The 20,892-nt window shown below is 36.2% G+C and overlaps 1 protein-coding gene across 3 annotated transcripts in view; it reads left to right on the forward strand.

The window, feature by feature from the left end:
- The window catches only part of TRPM7 (transient receptor potential cation channel subfamily M member 7), a 126,813-nt gene that overhangs the window by 18,718 nt on the left and 87,203 nt on the right, over window positions 1–20,892 (forward strand). For all 3 annotated transcript variants that reach the window (XM_039237105.1, XM_039237106.1, XM_039237107.1), the window contains exons 2-4: window positions 4,470–4,549; window positions 11,643–11,681; window positions 19,554–19,752. In XM_039237105.1, coding sequence (XP_039093036.1) covers window positions 4,470–4,549; window positions 11,643–11,681; window positions 19,554–19,752 — 318 coding nt within the window. The remainder of the gene's footprint in view (window positions 1–4,469; window positions 4,550–11,642; window positions 11,682–19,553; window positions 19,753–20,892) is intronic.

The following is a 20,892-nucleotide window of genomic DNA, read 5'->3' on the forward strand; positions in this document are numbered from 1 at the left end:
TTTCCTAGTATGTGTTTGCAGTTTATCACTGCTCTTACTCTTAGCCCCAGGCTTTTACTAAACTTAACAGTTTCTATGGTTTTGTCTGTTTCTAGAAATTTCATGTAAATGCAGTTTTGTAATCTTATGTGCCTTTTTTTCACATAGTGCAGTGTTTTTGAGGTGAAGCTTTGTTGCATATTATCCATAGCTTGTCCCTCTTACTGTTATAAGTAGTATACCATGATATGGATATTTTATTTTGTTGGCTGTTATGAATATTGCTTCTTTGAATATTTAGATACAAGTCGGTGTGTGGATGTGTTTTTCTTTTTCTTGGGAAGATACTTTGGAGTGGAATTGCTAGGTGATATGTAAGTTTATATTTAAAAATGACCAGACTTTTCCAAATTATCTGTATCTGAAGTATATTAATAAGTAAACAAGCAGTAAGCATATAGCAATAAGTACAATCACTAACCTGCCTTTTCTTTTTTTACAAACAATTTCTAATTTGTCTAAGAGTTGCAACCTTTATATATATTTTTAATGTTTATTTTTGTGAGAGAGAGAGAGCATGAGGGGGGGTGGTGTAGAGAGAGAGGGAGACACAGAATCCAAAGCAGGCTCCAGACTCCAAGCTGTCAGCAGAGCCCGATGCGGGGCTTGAACTCCTGAGCCACAATCATGATCTGAGCCCAAGTCAGATGCTTAACCTACTGAGCCACTCAGGCACCCGTAAGAGATGCAGACATTAAGTAACAAATCACAATATAATTTCAATACTACTCCTGTAATCCTGTGTTTCTTAATAATAGCATAATGAAAATTACATGAGTTTCAAGCAGTGGGTTAAGTTGATTTTGGTAGAAGTTCAGCCTCATGTCATTGTTAGAGAGTAGCACTACCAAATATTTTTTTCAAGTTTCAAGCAGAAATCCCATGAGATATCTTGGTGTTTTTTTTTTCAGTTACATGTGCTCTGCCTTAGCTTCAGTGTATGATTGTGGAGTAGGAGAAAGGTCTAGGAGAGAAGTAATGTCCAAGTAGTTTAACTGACATAGCCAGGTCTTTTGATTCTCAGGACAGTGCTCCAAATGTGATCCCGGAGATGATGGTCCTGTTACTCTGGAGTTGCCTAAGACTATGAGGGGTGGTGTTGGAAATTGCATTTTTAAATAGTGTAAGCCTCATTGAGAAAGTGACATTTGCTCAAAGACTTGAAGGAGGTGATAGAATCAAAGTAATGAAGCAGGATGCAGAGATTGCAGAGCACTAGGACCTTAAAGGCTATTGTAAGGACTTTGGCTTTTATAACACTTTTGAGTGTGATGTGAAGGCGTTAGAGAGTCTTGAGCAGAGAAGTGACATAATGACGTATTTTTAAAAGATTATATCTCTTGAGGAATAGACTCTAAGGTGGCAAGGGTGATAACAGTGGTTTCTGGTAAACCAGGCAAAAGTGATAATGGCTTGGATCAGAATAGTAGCAGTGGAGGTGTGAGAAGTGGCTGGATTCTGGATGTGTTTTCAAGGTAAGCTAACAGATTTTTGCTCATGAGGTTATATAGGGGAAGTAGATAAAGAGGAAATCAAGAATGTCACCGAGATTTTTGCCTTAAAAAATAGAACTGGAAGAATAGAGTTGTCATTTACTGAGATGGGGAAGACTATATAAGAAATCAGTGTTTTGATGAAAGATGAGTTCAGTTTAGGCGTCTTTCAAAAAAATGTTTATTTATTTATTTTGAGAGAGGGAGAGCGTGTACACAGGAGAAGGCCAGAGAGACAGAGGTAGAGAGAGACTAGAATGCCCAGCAAGCTCCACGCTATCAGCACAGAGCCCATCATGGGGCTTGATCTCATGAAGGGGTTTATGACCTGAGCTGAAATTGAGTTGGACACTTTACCAACTCAGCCACTCAGATACCCCATCTTAAGTTTGAGGTGCCTCTTGGACATCAGAGTAAAGCTGTTGAATAGGCAGTTGAATATATGAGCATGGAGTTAGGGGAAGGATCTCATGTAAAAATATAAATTTGGGAGTCGTCTAGTTATTGATGATAAACTGGATGTGAGTGAATATAATTGGAAAAAAGAAGTTCAAAGATTGGGGAGAAAAAGAGAGGAATCAGCAATGGAGATAAAAGGAGTGAGCAGTAAAGAGAAGAAAACCAAACTAACTGATGAAGATGTTTTAAGTAGGTGAGAATGATCAGCTTTGTTAAATGCTGCTGATACCTCAATGAAGATGAGTCCTGAAAATTGATTTTTGGATTTAGAGAGAGTGGTTGGCTTGAAAGTCTGACTGAAGTGGGGTTTAGAAAGCATGGGAGGAAAAGAGGGAAAAACTTTTACCTGTGATCTGTACAGTAGATGGAGGCAGAACTATGGAGTGTTAGCTTGAGGGGAAGGTGGGGTCAAGCAAAAGTTTGTTGTGTTTGTTTTTTAAAATGAGAGTTGATAGCATGTTGCATGTTGATGGGAATGAGTTAATAAAGAACAAAAATAATTAAAGAATTGGTGGAGAGTGATCTTTACTTCATGAGGTATATGGGGTCTAGGACACAAGAGGAATGGTTGGACTTAAATAGAGGTACACATAGTCACAGGAAGGCAGGCAGAGTATATGGGCTCATTAGTGGCTAGATGTAATAGAAGTTGTACATGTTCTTGTCTCTGAAATTTGCTCAGTTAAAAAATGACCAAAAAAAAAAAAATGGGAAGTGAGGTCATGTTTTGAGATCAAGAATGGGAAAGGAAGGTTAGAGGTTTGAGGAAAGAAGGAAATAGTGTGAAATGATATAGGAGAATGAGAAGGTGTACCAGGGAAATAGTGTGTAATTATTGGGCATCGTTAAGGAGCATTTGAGGTTTGTGGTCAGAGTTTAAAAGTGAAACTAGATGTCCTTGTTTTGTTTTTGTCTAGTTATATTATGGAATAGTTAGGCAATTGAATTGAATCAGGATTGGGTTTGCCAGATGTATTCTAGAAGCAAATGTGAATTTCTAGTATAGTAAAACTAGAGAGATTCCTCCCCCTCCACCCCCCGAGAGAGATACAGGGGAAGCATAATTTTCAAAGGAATACCAGATTTTAGTTAGAATAAGAAGGTGGTGGAGGGATTGTACTAAGTGAGTAAGATATTTTGGTGATTCAGGGCCCTAACTTCTAGGGGTCATCCTGTGATTTTTTTATAACCAGGGGGTCATGGTATAATTTGCTTCTACGTAAGTGAGTATCTTTAAATAAAGAACCATTGACCTAGGAAATGAACATTTTGGTTGGAGAGACAGAATTTTGGCACCAGAATTAGCATTGGGAGATAGACTAAGGTTTATTGTTAGGTTACCTGAAGGATTTGAGAGGAACCTGTAAAACTTCACCTATCATAATTTTGTCTTATGTCTCTTCTAGAGGTTTCCTTTTAGAACATAGGCACTTCCTTTTTGGACTGTCCTGTTAATATTGATATATTACATGGAAGATAGAGCTCATGGTCTTTAATCTGCTCTGTTATAATTTATACAGTTTTGTCTGTCCCAGTACATAATGCCTCCTCCTTTTTAATCAGTCATCAGTAGCAGGATAGGGATCTCGAGTCTAAGAGTCTAAGGATCTAGAGAGAAGCTTCAGTAGTGATATAAAATTAAAGTGTTTTAGGGGCATGTGGGTGGCTTAATTGGTCCAGCATCTGACTCTTGATTTAGGCCCAGGTCATGATCTCATGGTTTGTGGGATTGAGTCCTGCATCGGGCTCCATGCTGAGTGTGGAGCCAGCTTAAGATACTCTCTTTCTCTCCCTCTGCCCCCTCCTCCACTCACACTCGCCCTTTCTCTAAAATAAAATATCTTTTAAATTTTAAAAATTATTTCAAATTTATAGTAACTTAAGGAAATTTGTTAATCTTCCACCGTGATCCTAAATTTGTCTTATTCTCCCTGTTAAATTTTTGCTTTATGTATTTTGAGACTATTGTTTTGGTTATTCAGATTTAAGATTGTTACAGCAATCTGGTGAATCCAACATTTGTAATCATGTAATAACTTGCCCTTTCTCTAACTGAAGTTTAGTCTCTATTTTTCCTGATATTTTTCTTTTAGGATTTGCTTGATATCTTTTTCTGGCAGTCACTTTTAATTGGCTTTTAAATGATCCAGTTCCCAGGATAAAAATGCCCCCTCTTGAGGTTTTTGGCCCATAGTGAGAATCTCAAACATGGTTTTCCTTCTCACAGTATATGAAGCTATAGAATCTTCACAGCATGTTGATTTAGTAATCCAAATCCCAGTGGACTTGAATGATTCGATGTTTTAGGTGTGCTATCTTCAGCAAGCCTTTACTATATACTTATGGTAAATATTTAGTGAATTGGAAAAAAATTAAATAGTATAGAATTGTTTATTTTTATGTATTTATTATTACATTATTTTACTGTAGTATTAGCGGGTTAATGTATAAACCACCTTTTAAAACTTTTTGTTTCAGTCCCAGAAATCCTGGATAGAAAGCACTTTGACGAAGAGGGAATGTGTATATATTATACCAAGTTCCAAAGACCCTCACAGGTAAGCATACCTTTGTTTCTTGGGTTCTACTAGAAATTTAGATGTAAATTATATTGAAGTTTATTTATTAAAAGCCAGATTATTGTTTTTTATGCTTATTTATTTTTGAGAGAGAGCGTGTGAGCATGGGTGGGGCAGAAAGAGAGAGAGGGAGACACAGAATTGGAAGCTGGCTCCAGGCTCTGAGCTGTCAGTACAGATGAAAGCCAAAATTATTAAAATAGTTACTGTTAACTTTTATGCATATTGTTAATTATTCATTTAAGATTGGGAGAAGGAGATATCTTTAGCACAATATCAATATTCTGGAGGTTTTTTTTTGTTTGTTTGTTTGTTTTTAAAGATAGCATCAGAGAGTGAGAGAATCCCACGAGAGGCAGAGGGAGGGAGGGAGAGAAATGGGGCTCACCCAAAGCGGGGCTCATGTTTTACCTAAAGTGGGGCTTCTGGTCACCCGATGCAGGGCTCAAGCTCACCTGATGTCTGCAACTCAAACTCACAAACCGTGAGCCAAAATCAGATGCTTAACAACTGAGCCACACAGGCGCCCTGGAGTTCTTAATGATGTTTACTTACTTCTTCAGGGTATTCCCCCATCCTTAAATTCCCCCCAGATCAAACTAGTATGTTACAAAGATAAGGCAGTTGAGATGTGCTTTTAACTGATTCACTGGTGATAAGTTGAAAAGGTGTATCTCTTTATTGAACGTCTTTTGAGTACCCAGCACTATGGTTCATGCTAACGAAACCAATACAAAACTAATAGTTGCTGTATTTGTTTGCCAAAATATAGATAGAACTCAGCATCTCCTAGAAAACCTATCATCAGAGATTATAGGCATCTCTAATTCATTTTTGGTCTTTAAAATGGCTTTGGTAATAGAAAAAAAATTTAAGTAAATCTACGAGCTAAAATTCAAGAAAAAGTTGACCACTTGAGATATTTACTGAAGTAACATTTTTCATAATTTTTTTTCCTGAGGCTAAACATAGAAAAAAGATTAAAAGGTCAAATCAAAGGTAGAGTTATTTATCTTATAGAGGGGTTCCTAGCATACTGAAAACCTCTCTTAACAGGCACTTAGGAAAAATTAGTTGAGAAAGAATTTTGAATCTTCTTACCTTTCTCATTTCCTACCAAACCTTCTTCTCTGTTCAGTTAACTTCTCTGCAACTTTTACTTCCATTTGATATATGACTTTTATCAAAACATAGCGAAATTCAGAACTAGAACAAATCAGCCTAAAATTTATATGAAACCACAGAAGACCCTGTATAGCCAAAGCAATTTGAGAAAGAAGAACAAAGCTGAAAGTTATCACAGTCCCAGATTTCAAGATATACTACAAAACGGTAGTAATCAAAGCAGTATGGCACTGGCACAAAAATAGACACATAGATTATTTTTGGAACAGGATAGAGAGCCCAGAAATAAACTCATGCTAATATGGTCAATTAATCTGTGACAAAGATAGCAAAAATATACAGTGGGGAAAAGGCCATTTCTTCACCAAATGGTGTTGGGGAAAATGGACAGCTACATGCAAAAGAATGAAACTGGACTTATTTCTTACACCATAAACAAATGAATGCAGAATGGATGAAAGACTTAAATGTGAGACCTGAAATCATTAAATTCCAGAAGAAAATAGGCAAGTAATCTCTTGGATATTGGCCTTAGCAGCATTTGTATGGATATGTCTCTTCAGGCAAGGGAAGCAAAAGCAGTAATAAACTATTAGGATTATACAAAAATGAAAGGCTTTTCCATAGCAAAGGAAGCCATTAATTAAACAAAGGGCACCTTATTGAGTGGGATAAGATATTTGCAAATTATATATCTGGTAAGAGGTTAGTGTCCTAAATGTATAAAGAACTTCTGTAACTCAACACCAAAATAATGGTCTGATTAAAAATCAGGCAGGAGACCCAAATAGACATTTTCCCACAGAAGACATACAGATGGCCAACAGGTACATGAAAAGGTGCTCAACATCACTAATCATCAGGAAACTGAAAATCAAAACCTTAATGAAAAAAAAAAGGCAACTCAATTAAGTATCCTTATCTCACACCAGTCAGAATGGCTAGTATCAAAACAACAAAAAAATAACAAGTGGTGGCAAAGATGTGGAGAAAAGGGAACCTTTTTTGCACTATTTGTGGGAATGTAAATTAGTACAATGACCATGAAAAACAGTGTGATGATCCTCAAAAGTTAAAAATAGAAATACCATATGATTTAGGAATTCCACTACTAAGTACCCAAAGAAAGCAAAAACACTGATTGAAAAAGATTTATGCGGGGCACGTGGGTGGCTCAGTTGGTTAGGCGTCCAACTTCAGCTCAGGTCATGATCTCACAGTTTGTGGGTTTGAGCCCCTTATCAGGCTCTGTGCTGACGGCCAGCTTAGAGCCTGGAGCCTGCTTCAGATTCTGTGCCTCCCTCTCTCTGACCCTCCCTGCTCACACTGTGTCTCTCTCTCTCTCTCTCGGAAATAAATAAAACATTAAAAAAAAAAAAGATTTAAGCACTCCTGTGTTTATTGCAGCCTTATTTACAGTAGCCCAGATATGGAAGCACCATAAGTATCCATCAGTAGGTAAAGAAGATTGTGTGTGTGTGTGTGTGTGTGTGTACACATACAATGGAATATTACTTAGTCACAAAGAAGAATGAAATCTTGCTTTTTGTAACAACATGGATGGACCTTGAGGGTATGCTAAGTGAAATAAGTCAGACAGAGAAAGACAAATACCATATGATTTTAGTCGTATGTGGACTCTAACAACCAGAACAGATAAGCAAAAACAGACTGATAAGTACAGAGAACAAATTGGTAGTTGCCAGAGTAGATGGGGGTAGATAGTGAGGGGTGAGATGGGGAGATGCATGAAATAAGTGAATAAAATGAGTAAGTCACAGAGATAAAAAGTGCAGCATAGGGAATATAGTCAGAAATACAATAATGTGACAATTTATTGTGGTGTTCATTTCATAATACATAGTATTGTTGGTCACTGTTGTACACCTGAAATGAATATAACATTGATATGTCAACTATACATCAATAATAAAACTTCGTAGAAAAGTAGAGAAAAGGGTAATTTTCTATTAACTGGTGTATTTTATTTTTTAAATTTTTTTTTATTTTTTTTTTTAAAATTTCTGAGAGAGGGAGAGACAGCGTGAGCAGGGGAGGGTCAGAGAGAGAGGGAGACAGAGAATCTGAAACAGGCTCCAGGCTCTGAGCTGGCTCTCAGCACAGAGCCTGACGCGGGGCTCGAACCTATGAACTGTGAGATCATGACCTGAGCCGAAGTCGGACACCCAACCGACTGAGCCACCCGGGCACCCCTTAACTGGTGTATTTTAAATTATAGCATCTGTCACTGTTACTGTTCATAGTGGGTATTTAGTAAATATTTGTCAGATGGAATTTCTAAGCCTTCTGTTTATTATATTACATAAATCTGCTGTTTGAATTCAACATTTTTCTTTGACAGTAAAAAACTATTTTGAATATATGTCTCACTTAAACAAATTTCCATTAGAAGAGAAATGTTCATGATAAATTTTAAAAACTTTTAAGAATCAGAGAGTTGGTTCAGCACTCAGTTTCAGCATGTCAAGGCAGTCATTATTAATAACATTTTGGTACATTTACTTTTTAATATTTTCTCAATAGGTTTTGTTTTAAAATATTGCTACATTTAGTCTGTGTGTAAAATATTGTATATAGTCTTTAACAAAATGTTATAGTAATACATTTTTGATATTGCAGATATTTTATAAGAATGGTAATACTAACATTCTGTTAGTGTATATGCCATAACTCACATACCTGTTCTATTGGGTAGATTTGGGTTGTTTTCAATTCTTCACCATTATAAAGTAAAATTAGGCCATAATGAAGACCTTATTATTAAATAAATTATTAAATAAAACTTTATTTAAGGTTTTTTCCCCTCTTAGTATTGTAATGCCAGAAGACTTTCTAAAAAGGATTAAAGCAATATATATTATTACCAGTTGTGACAAGAATGCTTGCTTTATTAAATATTGACTAGAGTACCATTTTTCATTATCTTCAAGAAAATGTGATAAGTAGAAAATAGTATATGTTTTAAATATGCATTTATTTGATAATTGAGAAAACTTTTTTTTTTCCTCTTCTTTATAGTAGGTTCTATAAATGTCTTTTAGGGGTACCTGAGTGGCTCAGTTGGTTAAGCATCCGGCTTTGGCTCAGGTCATAATCTCACAATTCGTAGGTTCAAGCCCCCCACCGGGCTCTATGCTGACAGCCAGCTCAGAGCCTGGAGCCTGTTTCAGATTCTGTGTCTCCCTCTCTCTCTGACCCTCCCCTGCTTGCACTGTCTCTCTCTCTCAGAAATAAATAAAACATTAAAAAAATTATAAATGTTTTTTAGATAATTAAAATATTTTCTTTTTTTCTTTTTTGAGAGAGTGTATGCATGTGTGCAGAGTAAGGGCAAAGAGAGAGGGAGAGAGAGAATCCCAAGCAGGCTCCACGACACAGGGCTCTATCTCATGACCATGAGATCACATCCTGAGTGAAAATCAAGAGTTGGATGAATGCTTAACTGACTGAGCCACTCAGGCACCCCAAAAAAGATCATCTTAATGTCTCTTCCAGTCATAATTTCTTTCTAATTATTGTAGAAGTTTTGTTACAATGTAATATTACATTTCTTAACCAGAGAGCAGAAGTGACATTTCCCAGGTCACATGTCTAACAGTTCTTAAAGGTGGGATTAGAATTTAGATCTCCTTAGTTCAGTGTGTCATTTCAAAGTAAGACATTGTTCTTTCTTTGGGAGAAAATTGTGGTTTTGCTTTGTTAAAAAAAAAAGTACACTGTATTATTAAGGAGTTTATCTCCTATAAGATCATTGATTTGATTTTGCAGTAGAAATAAGAAAAGTACTTATTAGGTGTTAAAGAAATCTCATTCTGTTAAGTATCTTTGGCTTTAGCCATCTATATGAGACAGAATTTTAAAACGCCCATCGCTGGTCATTTCCTTCTACACGATTTGAATTTTTTTAAGGTTTATTTTTAAATACACTTCTACACCTGATATGGGGCTCAATCTTATGATCCCAAGATCAAGAGTTACCTGTTCTTCTGATTGAGCCAGCCAGGCACCCCTAAACTAGTTGAATTTTAAAATTAATTTTTTATGAATAGGTTTAATTAAAAAAACTTTCTATGTTTATTTTTGAGATAGAGAGAGCGCAAGCAGGGGAGAGGCAGAGAGAGAGGGAGAGACAGAATCCGAAGCAGCACAGAGCCTGACATGGGAGTTTAACCCATGAATTGTGAGATCATGACCTGAGCCAAAGTTGGATGCTTAACGTACTGAACCACCCAGGTGTCCATATGAATAAGTTTAATACACGGATTTACAAGATACCAAAATTTATAAGTGAAAGTCTCCTTTCTACCACTGTGCCTTAACTATCGGTTTCCTTTCCTAAAGAAAGCCAGTGTTAACAATTCTTGGAATACCTTTCAGAGATAGCTAGGTACGGTCTTTGGATGTCCTAGCAGATCCTTCCTCTCCCCTTTCAAGTACATACTAATTAACCCACTGTGTTTATTATCTTGGCAAGAACCACTTTTCTTAATTGTTTCATTTTTTTTAATTATATATCTGGATCATAATTTGTTTTAGTAGTCCTTTATTGATGAACATTTTAGCTATTCTGTTTTTCTTTTTGCTGTTAGAAAAAAAATGCTTTAGGGGCGCCTGGGTGGCTCAGTCGGTTAAGCGTCCAACTTCGGCTCGGATCATGATCTCACAGTTGGTGGGTTTGAGCCCCATGTCAGGCTCTGAGCTGTCAGCACAGAGCCTGCTTCTGATTCTGTGTCTCCCACTCTCTGTGGCCCTCCCCCACCCATGCTCGGTCTCTCTCTTAAGAATAAATAAAAAACATATTAAAAAAAAAATGCTTTAATGAATGAACAACTTTGTACATTGGTACAAATATTTTTTAGCCTATAATTTTAGTATTGGATGTAGAGTTTGAGAAGAAATTTACATTTTTTTCATTTTGATGGGTATTACCAAATTGCCCTCCATAGAAATTATATCAGTTTATACTCCCACCAGCATTTGAGTCTACGTATCTCTGTTCTTTCCCAAGGTATTGTTGTAAAGGATTAAAAAATCTTCTAATCAAATGCCTTTTCAGGTGTATGTTTTTATTGTGAAGTATCCATATATTTTCCTTTTTTATGTAGATTTGATGAAACTCTTTATATATCAGGAAAACAAACCTTTTGCCTGCAATTATTTTTTTCTCCAAATGGAGGACTTTAGACTTTATGAGTGGTATATTTTTTCCTCAGAGAAAATCAGTCTTTTTCTCTTACAGTTTCTGGATTTTGTTGTTAACTAATCATATTTAAAATAATGGAAACTATTTTGAATATTAGATGGGTGAGGCGATGGGTAAAATAGGTGAAGGGAAGTAAGAGGTACAAACTTCCAGTTATAAAATGAATTATGAGATGAAAGTATAGCATAAGGAATATAGTTAATACTGTAATAACATTGTTTGGTGGTAGATAGTGACTATACTTATCTTGGTCATCACTGACTAATGTATAGAATTGTTGAATCACTATGTTGTACACCTGAAACTAACATTGTGTATCAACTACAATTAAAAGAATGTTGAGGGACCACAGGGTGTCTCAGTTGAGTATCTGATTCTTGATTTCAGCTTGGGTCATGATCCCAAGGTAATGGGATTGAGTCCTGCGTTGGGCTGCACGCTAAGGGTGGAGCCTGTTTAAGATTCTCTCTCTCTTCACTCTCTGGCTCTCTCCCTCGCTAGTGCTTTCTCTCTAAAATTTAAAAAAAAAAATGTGGAAACTATGTGAGTTAAAAAAAATGGTTATTTGAATATATAAATCAAGGTATAAATGACTTATGATATGTCCTGAAAAATTAAGCATGTAATTTTCCTGTTTTGTACTATTATATGGATTTTATGTGGTTTAATTTAAACTAATTTTTTTAAACTTTTAAGTAATAAATAATTTACCTTGTCTTATAGATGCCTTCCAGGATGTCAAATTTGTCAGCAACTTGTCAGGTAAGTTTAATAACATAACTCTGTTGCACAAAGTTTGAAAAATAAAACTAACCTATCAGAAGTGTCAGGTAGAATAAAGAGGGATACAACTCACAGGTTATTATGTCTGAGGGTTACTTTACTCAGAGTTGGGAGGTAAAGGATATGGCGTGAAACTCCAGTGAAGTTACTTGAGCAGAGTTCTAAAGCTGGATGTGAATTAGTTGGGTTAAGATTGAGCAAAAGCGATTTAGGCAGAGAGAACAAGATGTGGGAAGGCCTGACAGTGAAAGAGATTATGGGTCTGTCAGGAAACTGTAGAATGTATAATGTTATACGGACATAGGAAAGATGTGTTCTGGAGAAATAAGTAGGGACCAGATCATTTAAACTATGTGCTATGCCACATAGTTTTGATTTCATGTTAAGAGGATATTATACAGGGAAGTAAAATGCTTCGTTTTTCTTCTTTCTTTCTTCTTTCTTTTTTTTCTTCTTTGGTAAGAGCAGTTGGCATTTTGAGGAGATTGAATTGAGAGGAAAAATAGTTTGGAAAGTTTTGAAGTAATTTTGGAAAAAATTAGAGCTTGAATTATGATGATAAAGAGAAGGTAGACATATTTGAAAGGATGAATGAGATAAACTCAATAGGATTTGATGAATGTGTAGAGAAAGGAGAGATTTGAAGATAGTACCTAAATTTCTAACTTAGATAACTAAGTAAATAGTAATGTTGTTCATTAAGATCTGATGAAAGATTAGAAGAGTAAGAATAGAAGGTCTCTGGTAGGCTAGGAAGAAAAGTACACAGAGTGAGTTCATTTTAGATATATTGAATTGTTTTACCATTTCCAGTCCTATACATTCCTTCCTTTAGATGTGAAGTTCCATCTGGTATCTTTCCATTCAGACTGAAGAGCTCACTTTAGTGTTTGGTATAATGCAGATAGTGGAGATAAATTTTTCTCAGACTGGCTTATCTGAAAATAAGTCTTCATATTTTCATATTTTTCAGGTTTTCTTTAACTCTCATTTTTGAAGGGTATTTTCTGTACATGTAGAATGCTGAGTTGAGAGTTTTCTTATTCCAGCACTTTAATGATAACGTTAATTTGTCATCTGGCTTTTGTTTGTGGTGAGAAGTCAGTTGTTACTAGTGTAGTTATTCTTTATGTAATGCCATCTTTTTTTCCCTCTGCCTACTTTAAAGACTTTTTTTCTGTATCTTTAGTTTTCAACAGCAGATATATAATTTGCTTAAGAGTGATTCTCTTTGTATATACTCTGCATTAATATTTGCAGGTTCATGTCTTTCACTGGATTGGGAAGTTTTTAGTCATTGTTTCTTAAAATATTTTTCTACCCCATTCTCTCTTCCCTCTGAGATTCCAGTTATACATTTGTTAGATTGCATTATATTTTCATATATTTCCATGGGCTACTGAGGCAGTGTTTTTTTTTAATTAAAATTTTATTATGCTGATTAAAGTAGAACATTTGTATTGATATGGCTTATGGTTTACTAATCCTTTTTTCTTTGATTACTATCATTTTATATATATATTTGTTTACTAATCCTTATTCTGCGGTTTTGCCCATCCAGTGAACTTCTTGTTCATTATATTTTTCAGTTCTAAAATTTTTATTTGATTCTTTATTACAGTTTCTAAGTCACTGCTGAGATGACCTATCTGTATCCTCGTTATATCATCTATTTATACAAGCTTTTTTTTTTTTTTTTAAATATTTTTATTTATTTCTAGGAGAGAGAAAGAGAGAGAGAGAGACAGCGTGAGCAGGGGAGGGTCAGAGAGAGAGGGAGTCACAGACTGAAACAGTCTCCAGGCTCTGAGCTGTCAGTCAGCACAGAGCCCGACGCGGGGCCCGAACCCACGAACCGCGAGATCATGACCTAAGCAAAAGCCGGACGCTTAACCTTAACCGACTAAGCTACCCAGGCGCCCCTATTTATACAAGCTTTGAACTTCTGTTTATAATATCTGCATTAAAATATTTTTTTACTAATTCCAACATCTGTGTCATTTAGGGTCTGTTTTTGTTGAGTCATTGAATTTATCTACTTTTTTCTTGATTATGAGTCACTTTCTTTGCTTTTTCATATGTGTAGTAATTTCTTATTATATGCTGTGAGTTTCCATGATCCACTTTAGGAGTTCTGGGCTATGTTGTCTTCCTTTGAATAATTTAAATTTTGTTCTGACAGGTGATTAAATTATTGACAGATTCTTTTGTCCCATGAGGCTTGATTTTATTCTTTGTTAGTGCAGCTCTATTTTTATTTTGAACGTAGTCTTAGAATGTGGACTGTGCTCCTTAAGGTATAACCTTTTTAGGATCTCACCTGAATGCCCAGGATGCCCAGTATCCACAGTATGTCTTTTCACTCTGAACTAAAACTGCAGTGTTTCCCAGCTCTTTATGATTCTGTTCTCAGACCCACAGTAGGTGATTTCTGTTAGGTGTCAAAGTTTGACTGACACAGATACAACTCAGTGTATTGGCAAAAACCCTTGGTGACTCCTCATGCAAGTTTCTTTTCTCCCTCTTTATAGGTCTCTCTTTTCTTGTACCCTGTTACAAATTCTAGCTGTTTCAGTAGTCTGGAATTCTGTTTGTTGCCTCCTCGCTCAGCTCTTGACACTGCCATTTTCTACCTGGGCATTATCTCAGTGCCCAATGGTTGAAAAATTGCCCCAGTGTGGTGGATTTATGGGACTCACCTCATATATTTTTCTTCATTTCAAGGTTTGAAGTCTCATTACCTCTTGTTCAGTACTTAAAAACATTATCTCATATATTTTGTCTACTTTTGTCAAGTGACCCAGTGATGTTTAAGGTTTGGTGATTAGCTAGAAGGACTCAACAGGACTCAGGATGTAGTGAGTAGTACTCGTGGCCAACATTTAATAAGTATGAGGATATCTCTGTTGAAGAATTTGTCTCTTTTCTGAGTTTGCTCAAAATGTTTTAGTGAATAGATGTTGAGTTTTGTTGGTCTTTTCAGTGAACAGACTTTTTGTGTGATTGTTTTTTTCTCCATTGTTTTTCTTTTCTTTTCATGTTTCATTATATAATCTTTATGATTTCTTCTCATCTGCTTACTTTGGATTTAATTTGCCCTTTTTAGTTTTTTAAGGTGGAAGTTTAGATAAGTATTACTTGCAGATCTACTTTTCTAATTTAAACTATATATTATAAATTTTTATCCTATATATTTTTGTAGTGTAAAGTAAATATATAAATACACTAATTTGCATACTAAACACTGTACAGTTATATCCTGTATGTTTTGATACTATTTTTATTTTTTTAAAATATTTTCTAGTTTCTCTGTGACTTTCTGTGATCCATGAGTTAATAAAAAGTGTATCATTTAATCTCCGAATACTTGAGGATTTTCTCAGTATATTTCTTTTATTGGTTTCTAGTTTAATTTCACTGTAGTGTGAGAACATACTTTTTATGATTTCCATCCTTATTTTAGTTTATTGAGACTTATTTTATGACACAAAGTATGGTTAATCTTGGTGAATACTTCTTGTGCACTCAAGTAAAGTTTTTCTGTTGTTGGGTGGAGTGTTCTATAAATGTCTATTAAACCACTTTGGATGGCTGATAGTTTTGTTCCAGTCTTACAGGATTCTGATTTGATAGGAATTCCCCCCCCCCCTTTTTTTTTTTTACTTTAAAGATGCTGTATAAACACGTTGGGGCACCTGGCTAGCTCAGTTGGAAGAGCAAGTGACTCTTAATCTTGGGGTTGTGAGTTCGAAGTCCATGTTGGGTGTAGAGTTTACTTAAATAAATAAAATTAAAAAAAAAAAAAAGTAAGATGCTGTACCACAGTGACTGTGGATTGCATGATTTTTTTTTTTTTAATGCTTATTTACTTTTGAGAGAGAGAGAACAGGAGAACAAGCACATGGGGGAGGGGCGAGGGGGAGAGAGAGAGAGAGAGATGGAACCTGAAGCAGCCTCCAGGCTCCATGCTGTCAGCAGAGTCCTGATCTGGGGCTCAAACTCACAAAATGCAAGATCATGACCTGAGCCGAAGTCAGATGCTTAACTGACTGAGCCACCCAGATACCCTGCGTGATTTTTTAATAAGATGTCTGCTGTCATAATTAGCTTTGTTCTTCTGCACATATTGTGACATTTGTACTCTGCTACTTTTTTGCTTTTAAGATTTTCTCTATCACTGGCGTTCAGCAGTGCCTTAATGTGATTTCTTTAAGCTTATTTTCCTTCGTTCTTATTGAACTCAAATTTGTCTTTCAAATAGTTTTCAGATTTTTGCCCAATTTTCCGATTTTTATTTCCACTCCTTCATTTCTGGTACTTAAATTATGTGTGTATTGAGATAATTATTATCATTCCACGGGTAGCTAATGTTCCACGGGTTGCTAATGTTTAATTCCTTTTGTTTCCCCCCAATCTTTTCTCTCATTGTTTCATTTTGGATAGATTCTGTTGCTATTTCTTCTGTTGCTGGTTTTCTTTCTTTGTGGTGTCTTATGTGTTAGAAATCTTACCCTATGGCATTTTCATTTCAGTTATTATTTTTATTTATTTATTAATTTATTTAATTTTTAAATTTACATCCAAGTTAGCATATAGTGCAACAGTGATTTCAGGAGTAGATTCCTTAATGCCCCTCACCCATTAAGCCCCTTCCCCCTTCCCATAACCCCTCCAGTAACTCTCTGTTCTCTGTATTTGGAAGAGTCTCTTGTTTTCTCCCCCTCCCTGTTTTTGTATTATTTTTGCTTTCCTTCCTTTATGTTCATCTGTTTTATATCTTAAATCCTTCATATGTTTGAAATCATATGATATTTGTCTTTCTCTGACTGACTAATTTCGCTTAGCATAATACCCTCTAGTTCCATCCATGTAATTGCAAATGGCAAGATTTCATTCTTGATTGCCGAGTAATGCTCCATTGTGTATATATACCACATCTGGATCCATTCATCCATCGATGGGCATTTGGGCTCTTTCCATACTTTGGCTATTGTTGATAGCACTGCTATAAACATTTGGGTGCATGTGCCCCTTCAAAACAGAATATTTGTATCCCTTGGATAAATACCTAGTAGTGCAGTTGCTGGGTCATAGGTTAGTTCTATTTTTAATTTTTTGAAAGCTTCCTGTCTTACATTTAGGTCTTTCATCCATTTTGAGGTTTTTTTGTGTATGGTGCAAGAAAGTGACCCAGGTTCATTTTTATGCATGTCACTGTCTAGTTTTCCTAGCACCATTTGTTGAAGAGACCGTCATTATTCCAGTGGATGGTCTTTCTTGCTTTGTCAAAGATTAGTTGGCCATACATTTGTGGATCCACCTCTGGGTTCTCTATTCTGTTCCATTGTTCTGAGTGTCTGTTCTTGTGCCAGTACCATACTGTCTTGATGATTATAGCTTTATAATACGTCTTACAGTCAGGGAGTGTGATGCCTCCAGCTTTGGTTTTCCTTTTCAAGATTGCTTTGGCTCTTCAGGGTCTTTTCTGGTTCTATGTAAAATTTAGGATTCTTTGTGCTAGCTCTGTGAAGAATGCTGCTGTTATTTTGATAGAGAATGCTCAGATATTATTTGTAGATGTTCTAGTTGGGTATTTTATTTTATTTATTTGTTTGTTTCTTTGTTTGTAAGCTTCATGCCCAGTATGAAGCCCATTGCAGGGCTTGAACTCATAATCCTGAGATTAAGACCTGAGCTGAGATCAAGAGTAAGATACTTAACTGACTGAGCCACCCAGGTGCCCCTGGTTGTGCCTTTTTAAGAAAAGTGTTTTACATGGAAAGAGCCTAAGTGTCCATCAACAGATGAATGGATCAAGAAGATGTGGTTTATCTATACCATGGGATACTACATGGCAATGAGAAAGAATGAAATCTGGCCATGTGTAGCAACATGGATGGACCTTGAGGGTGTTATGCTGAGTCAAATAAGTCAGGCAGAGAAGGACAAATATCATGTTTGCACATATAGGAGGATTAGGAGGAACTTGACGGAGGAACAAGGGGGAGAAGAAGGGCAGAAATGGTGGGGGAAAGGGAGAGAGGCAAACCATGAGAGACTCTTGAATGCTGACAAAAACTGAGGACTGATGGATGTGGGGGGAGGAGGGATGGGCATGGAGGAGGGCACTTGTGGGGATGAGCACTGGGTGTTATGTGGAAACTAATTTGACAATAAACTATTTGTAAAAAAAAAAAAAAAGAAAAGAAAAGAAAAGTGTTTTACAGGGGTGCCTTGATGTCTTACTCAGTCAGTTAATATCCTACTTTTGATTTTGACTCAGGTCATAATCCCATGGTCATGAGATCAAGCCCTGTGTTGGGCTCTACCGGGCATGGAGCCTACTGAAGAGTCTCTCTTTCTCTCCTCCTCTGCCCCTCCCCTACTCACTTGTGTGAATGTTTTTGCACACGCACTCACTCTTCTCTGTCACACACACACACACAAATTTCCAGTTCCTCCCTGGTTGTGGTCTTGTTTTCATTCTGGTCACCTTCCAAAGCGTATTTTTAATAGTTGGAGTTTATTTGTAGTAGTTCTTTTAGTTTCTGCTAATTCAACCATGTCTGTACAATTTTTGGGTCTTCGTGTAGTGATTTTTTTTTCCCACTTATTTTCCAGTTTATTTGCATCCTTTATAATTTTAAAAAAATGTTTACTTTCAGAGAGGGGGGGAGAGAGAGAGAGAGAGCGTGTGTGAGCAAACTGGGGGAGGGGCAGAGAGAGAGAGGAGAGTATAACAAGCAGGATCCATGCTGTCAGCTTGGAGCCCAACACAGAGTTCAGTCTCATAAACCATGAGATCATAACCTGAGCCAAAATCATGCTTAACCAACTGAGCCACTCAGGCGCCCTGCATGCTTTGTAATTTTTGATGGATGCTGCACATTGTGAATTTTATGTTTTAGGGTGCTGGATTTTGTCATTTTCTGTTAGGGAGCTTTGGACTTGTTTTAGCAGAGAATTAAATTACTTTGGATCAATTTGATCATTTCAAGTCTTTTATAGTTTGTCATGGCACATTTGGGTCTAGGTCTAATTTAGCTCTTCTAATAGACATTACCCTTTTGAGGACCGTTTTTATAGGTCTTGTATATTGAGATCTCTACTCTGGCTGGTGACAACCACAAACTGTTCCCTGCCCTTTATGAACTTCTGGAATTATTTGGCCTACTGTTGTCTAATGTTTGCTTTGGGTAGTTTATTCTTATTCATGTTTAAGAAGACCCTTCTGCAAAAATTTGGAACTCTCTCAAGTAGCTCCCTCCTCTTTTTGTTTTTTGTCCCAAAACTCTAGCTCCTTTTGTTTCTACAAACTGTGATTATGATTTTTTTTATCATATCATTGAGACTGCCTGGCTCCACTGGGTTCCTGCTTCCTACATAGTATGTCCAGTAAGTGCTTCTAGGTAGAATAGAATTGCTCTTTCTGCCCCTGGCCCTGGGTCACCAGTGTTGTCACTGTATAGGTTAGTTTGCATTTTCTTGAATTCTGTATACATGAAATCATAGAAATATGTTCTGTTTAGCATCTGGATTCTTTCATGCAGCATGATAATTTTGAGATCATCCATATTATGTTTGTTAGTGATTCATTCCTTTCTGTTGCTGAATACTATTCTATTATATGGCTGTACTACATTTTGTAGGTGCCCCACACTAAATTTAGAGTATTACATCATTAAGCAAATTTATTTACACTATTTTAATGCTATGTTAAAGGTATTAATTTATTGGTATTATAAAAATAAAGTTAAATTATTTTCATACTCTTCATTGGTTTGTTTATTATAATTCACTTTTCCATTGACTAGTTTTTTAAAAGATCTTTTAAAAATTTCTTTCCTTTAGGTGTTTTTGTGGTCGTTTGGTCAAGCAACATGCTTGTTTTACTGCAAGTCTTGCCATGAAATACTCAGATGTGAAATTGGGTGACCATTTTAATCAGACATTAGAAGAATGGTCTGTGGAAAAGCATACAGAACAGAGCCCAACAGATGCTTATGGAGTCATAAATTTTCAAGGTGGTTCTCATTCCTACAGAGCTAAGGTATGTCATGTACTTCACTTTTTTAAACTTCATTTAACTTGTTACCTAAATAATATACATTTATTGTCTGAAGATTTATATAACAGTAAGTCAGAAAATTAGTCTCAGTTATTTCTTTATGTATTTTGAAGTTCTTTGTATAGGTGCTTATAAATATAGAAGTATTATATCTTGTTCGTGAGTTGAACCTTTTATCATTATGAGATGTCTTTTAATCTTTTGTTATTTTTTTTTTGACAAAGTCTGGTTTTTCTTTTCTTTTTTTAAATGTTTTTAGTTATTTTTGAGAGAGATAGAGAAGACAGAGCACAAGCTGGGAGTGGGGGAGGGGCAGAGAGAGAGAGAGGGAGACACAGAATCTGAAGCAGGCTCCAGGCTCTGAGCTGTCAGTGCAGAGCCCAACGTGGGCTTGAATTCGCGAATTCCATCTGGGCCACCCAGAGGCCTCCAAAGTCTGTTTTTTCTTAAATCAGCTTAGCTAAGTTTTTTTTCTTCCCTTTTGCTTTTAACCTTTCCTTATGTTTAAGAGGTTTCTTTCTTTTTCTTTTTTTAATGTTTTATTTACTTCTAGGAGAGAGAGAGAGACAGCGTGAGCAGGGGAGGGTCAGAGAAAGAGAGAGACACAGACTTTGAAACAGGCTCCAGGGTCTGAACTGGCAGTCAGCACAGAGCCCGAAGCGGGCCCTAACCCATGAACCGTGAGATCATGACCTAAGCGAAAGTCGGATGCTTAACCGACTAAGTCACCCAGGCGCCCCAAGAGGTTTCTTTTTAAGAAGCACATAATTTTTGGGGTGCCTGGGTGGCTCAATTGGTTAAGCGTCCAACTTTGGCTCAGGTCCTGATCTCATGGTGCATGGGTTCGAGCCCCACGTCGGGCTCTGTGCTGACAGCTAGCTCACATCCTAGAGCCTGTTTCATATTCTGTATCTCCCTCTCTCTCTGACCTTCCCCTATTCATGCTGTCTCTATCTCAGAAATAAATAAAAAACATTTAAAAAAAAACACATGATTTTTAAATTTAGTTTACTATCTCACTTTTTCTTTGTTCCCTTTTCTTACATGCTTTGGATTTAGTATTTTTTTTATTATTTACTTCCTTATTAGCATGTTATTTATACATTCTTTTTCTGTAGATTA

This window comes from Hyaena hyaena, unplaced genomic scaffold (genome assembly GCF_003009895.1).
Source record: "Hyaena hyaena isolate Hyena2069 unplaced genomic scaffold, ASM300989v1 scaffold_120, whole genome shotgun sequence".
Taxonomy (NCBI): Eukaryota; Metazoa; Chordata; class Mammalia; order Carnivora; family Hyaenidae; genus Hyaena; species Hyaena hyaena.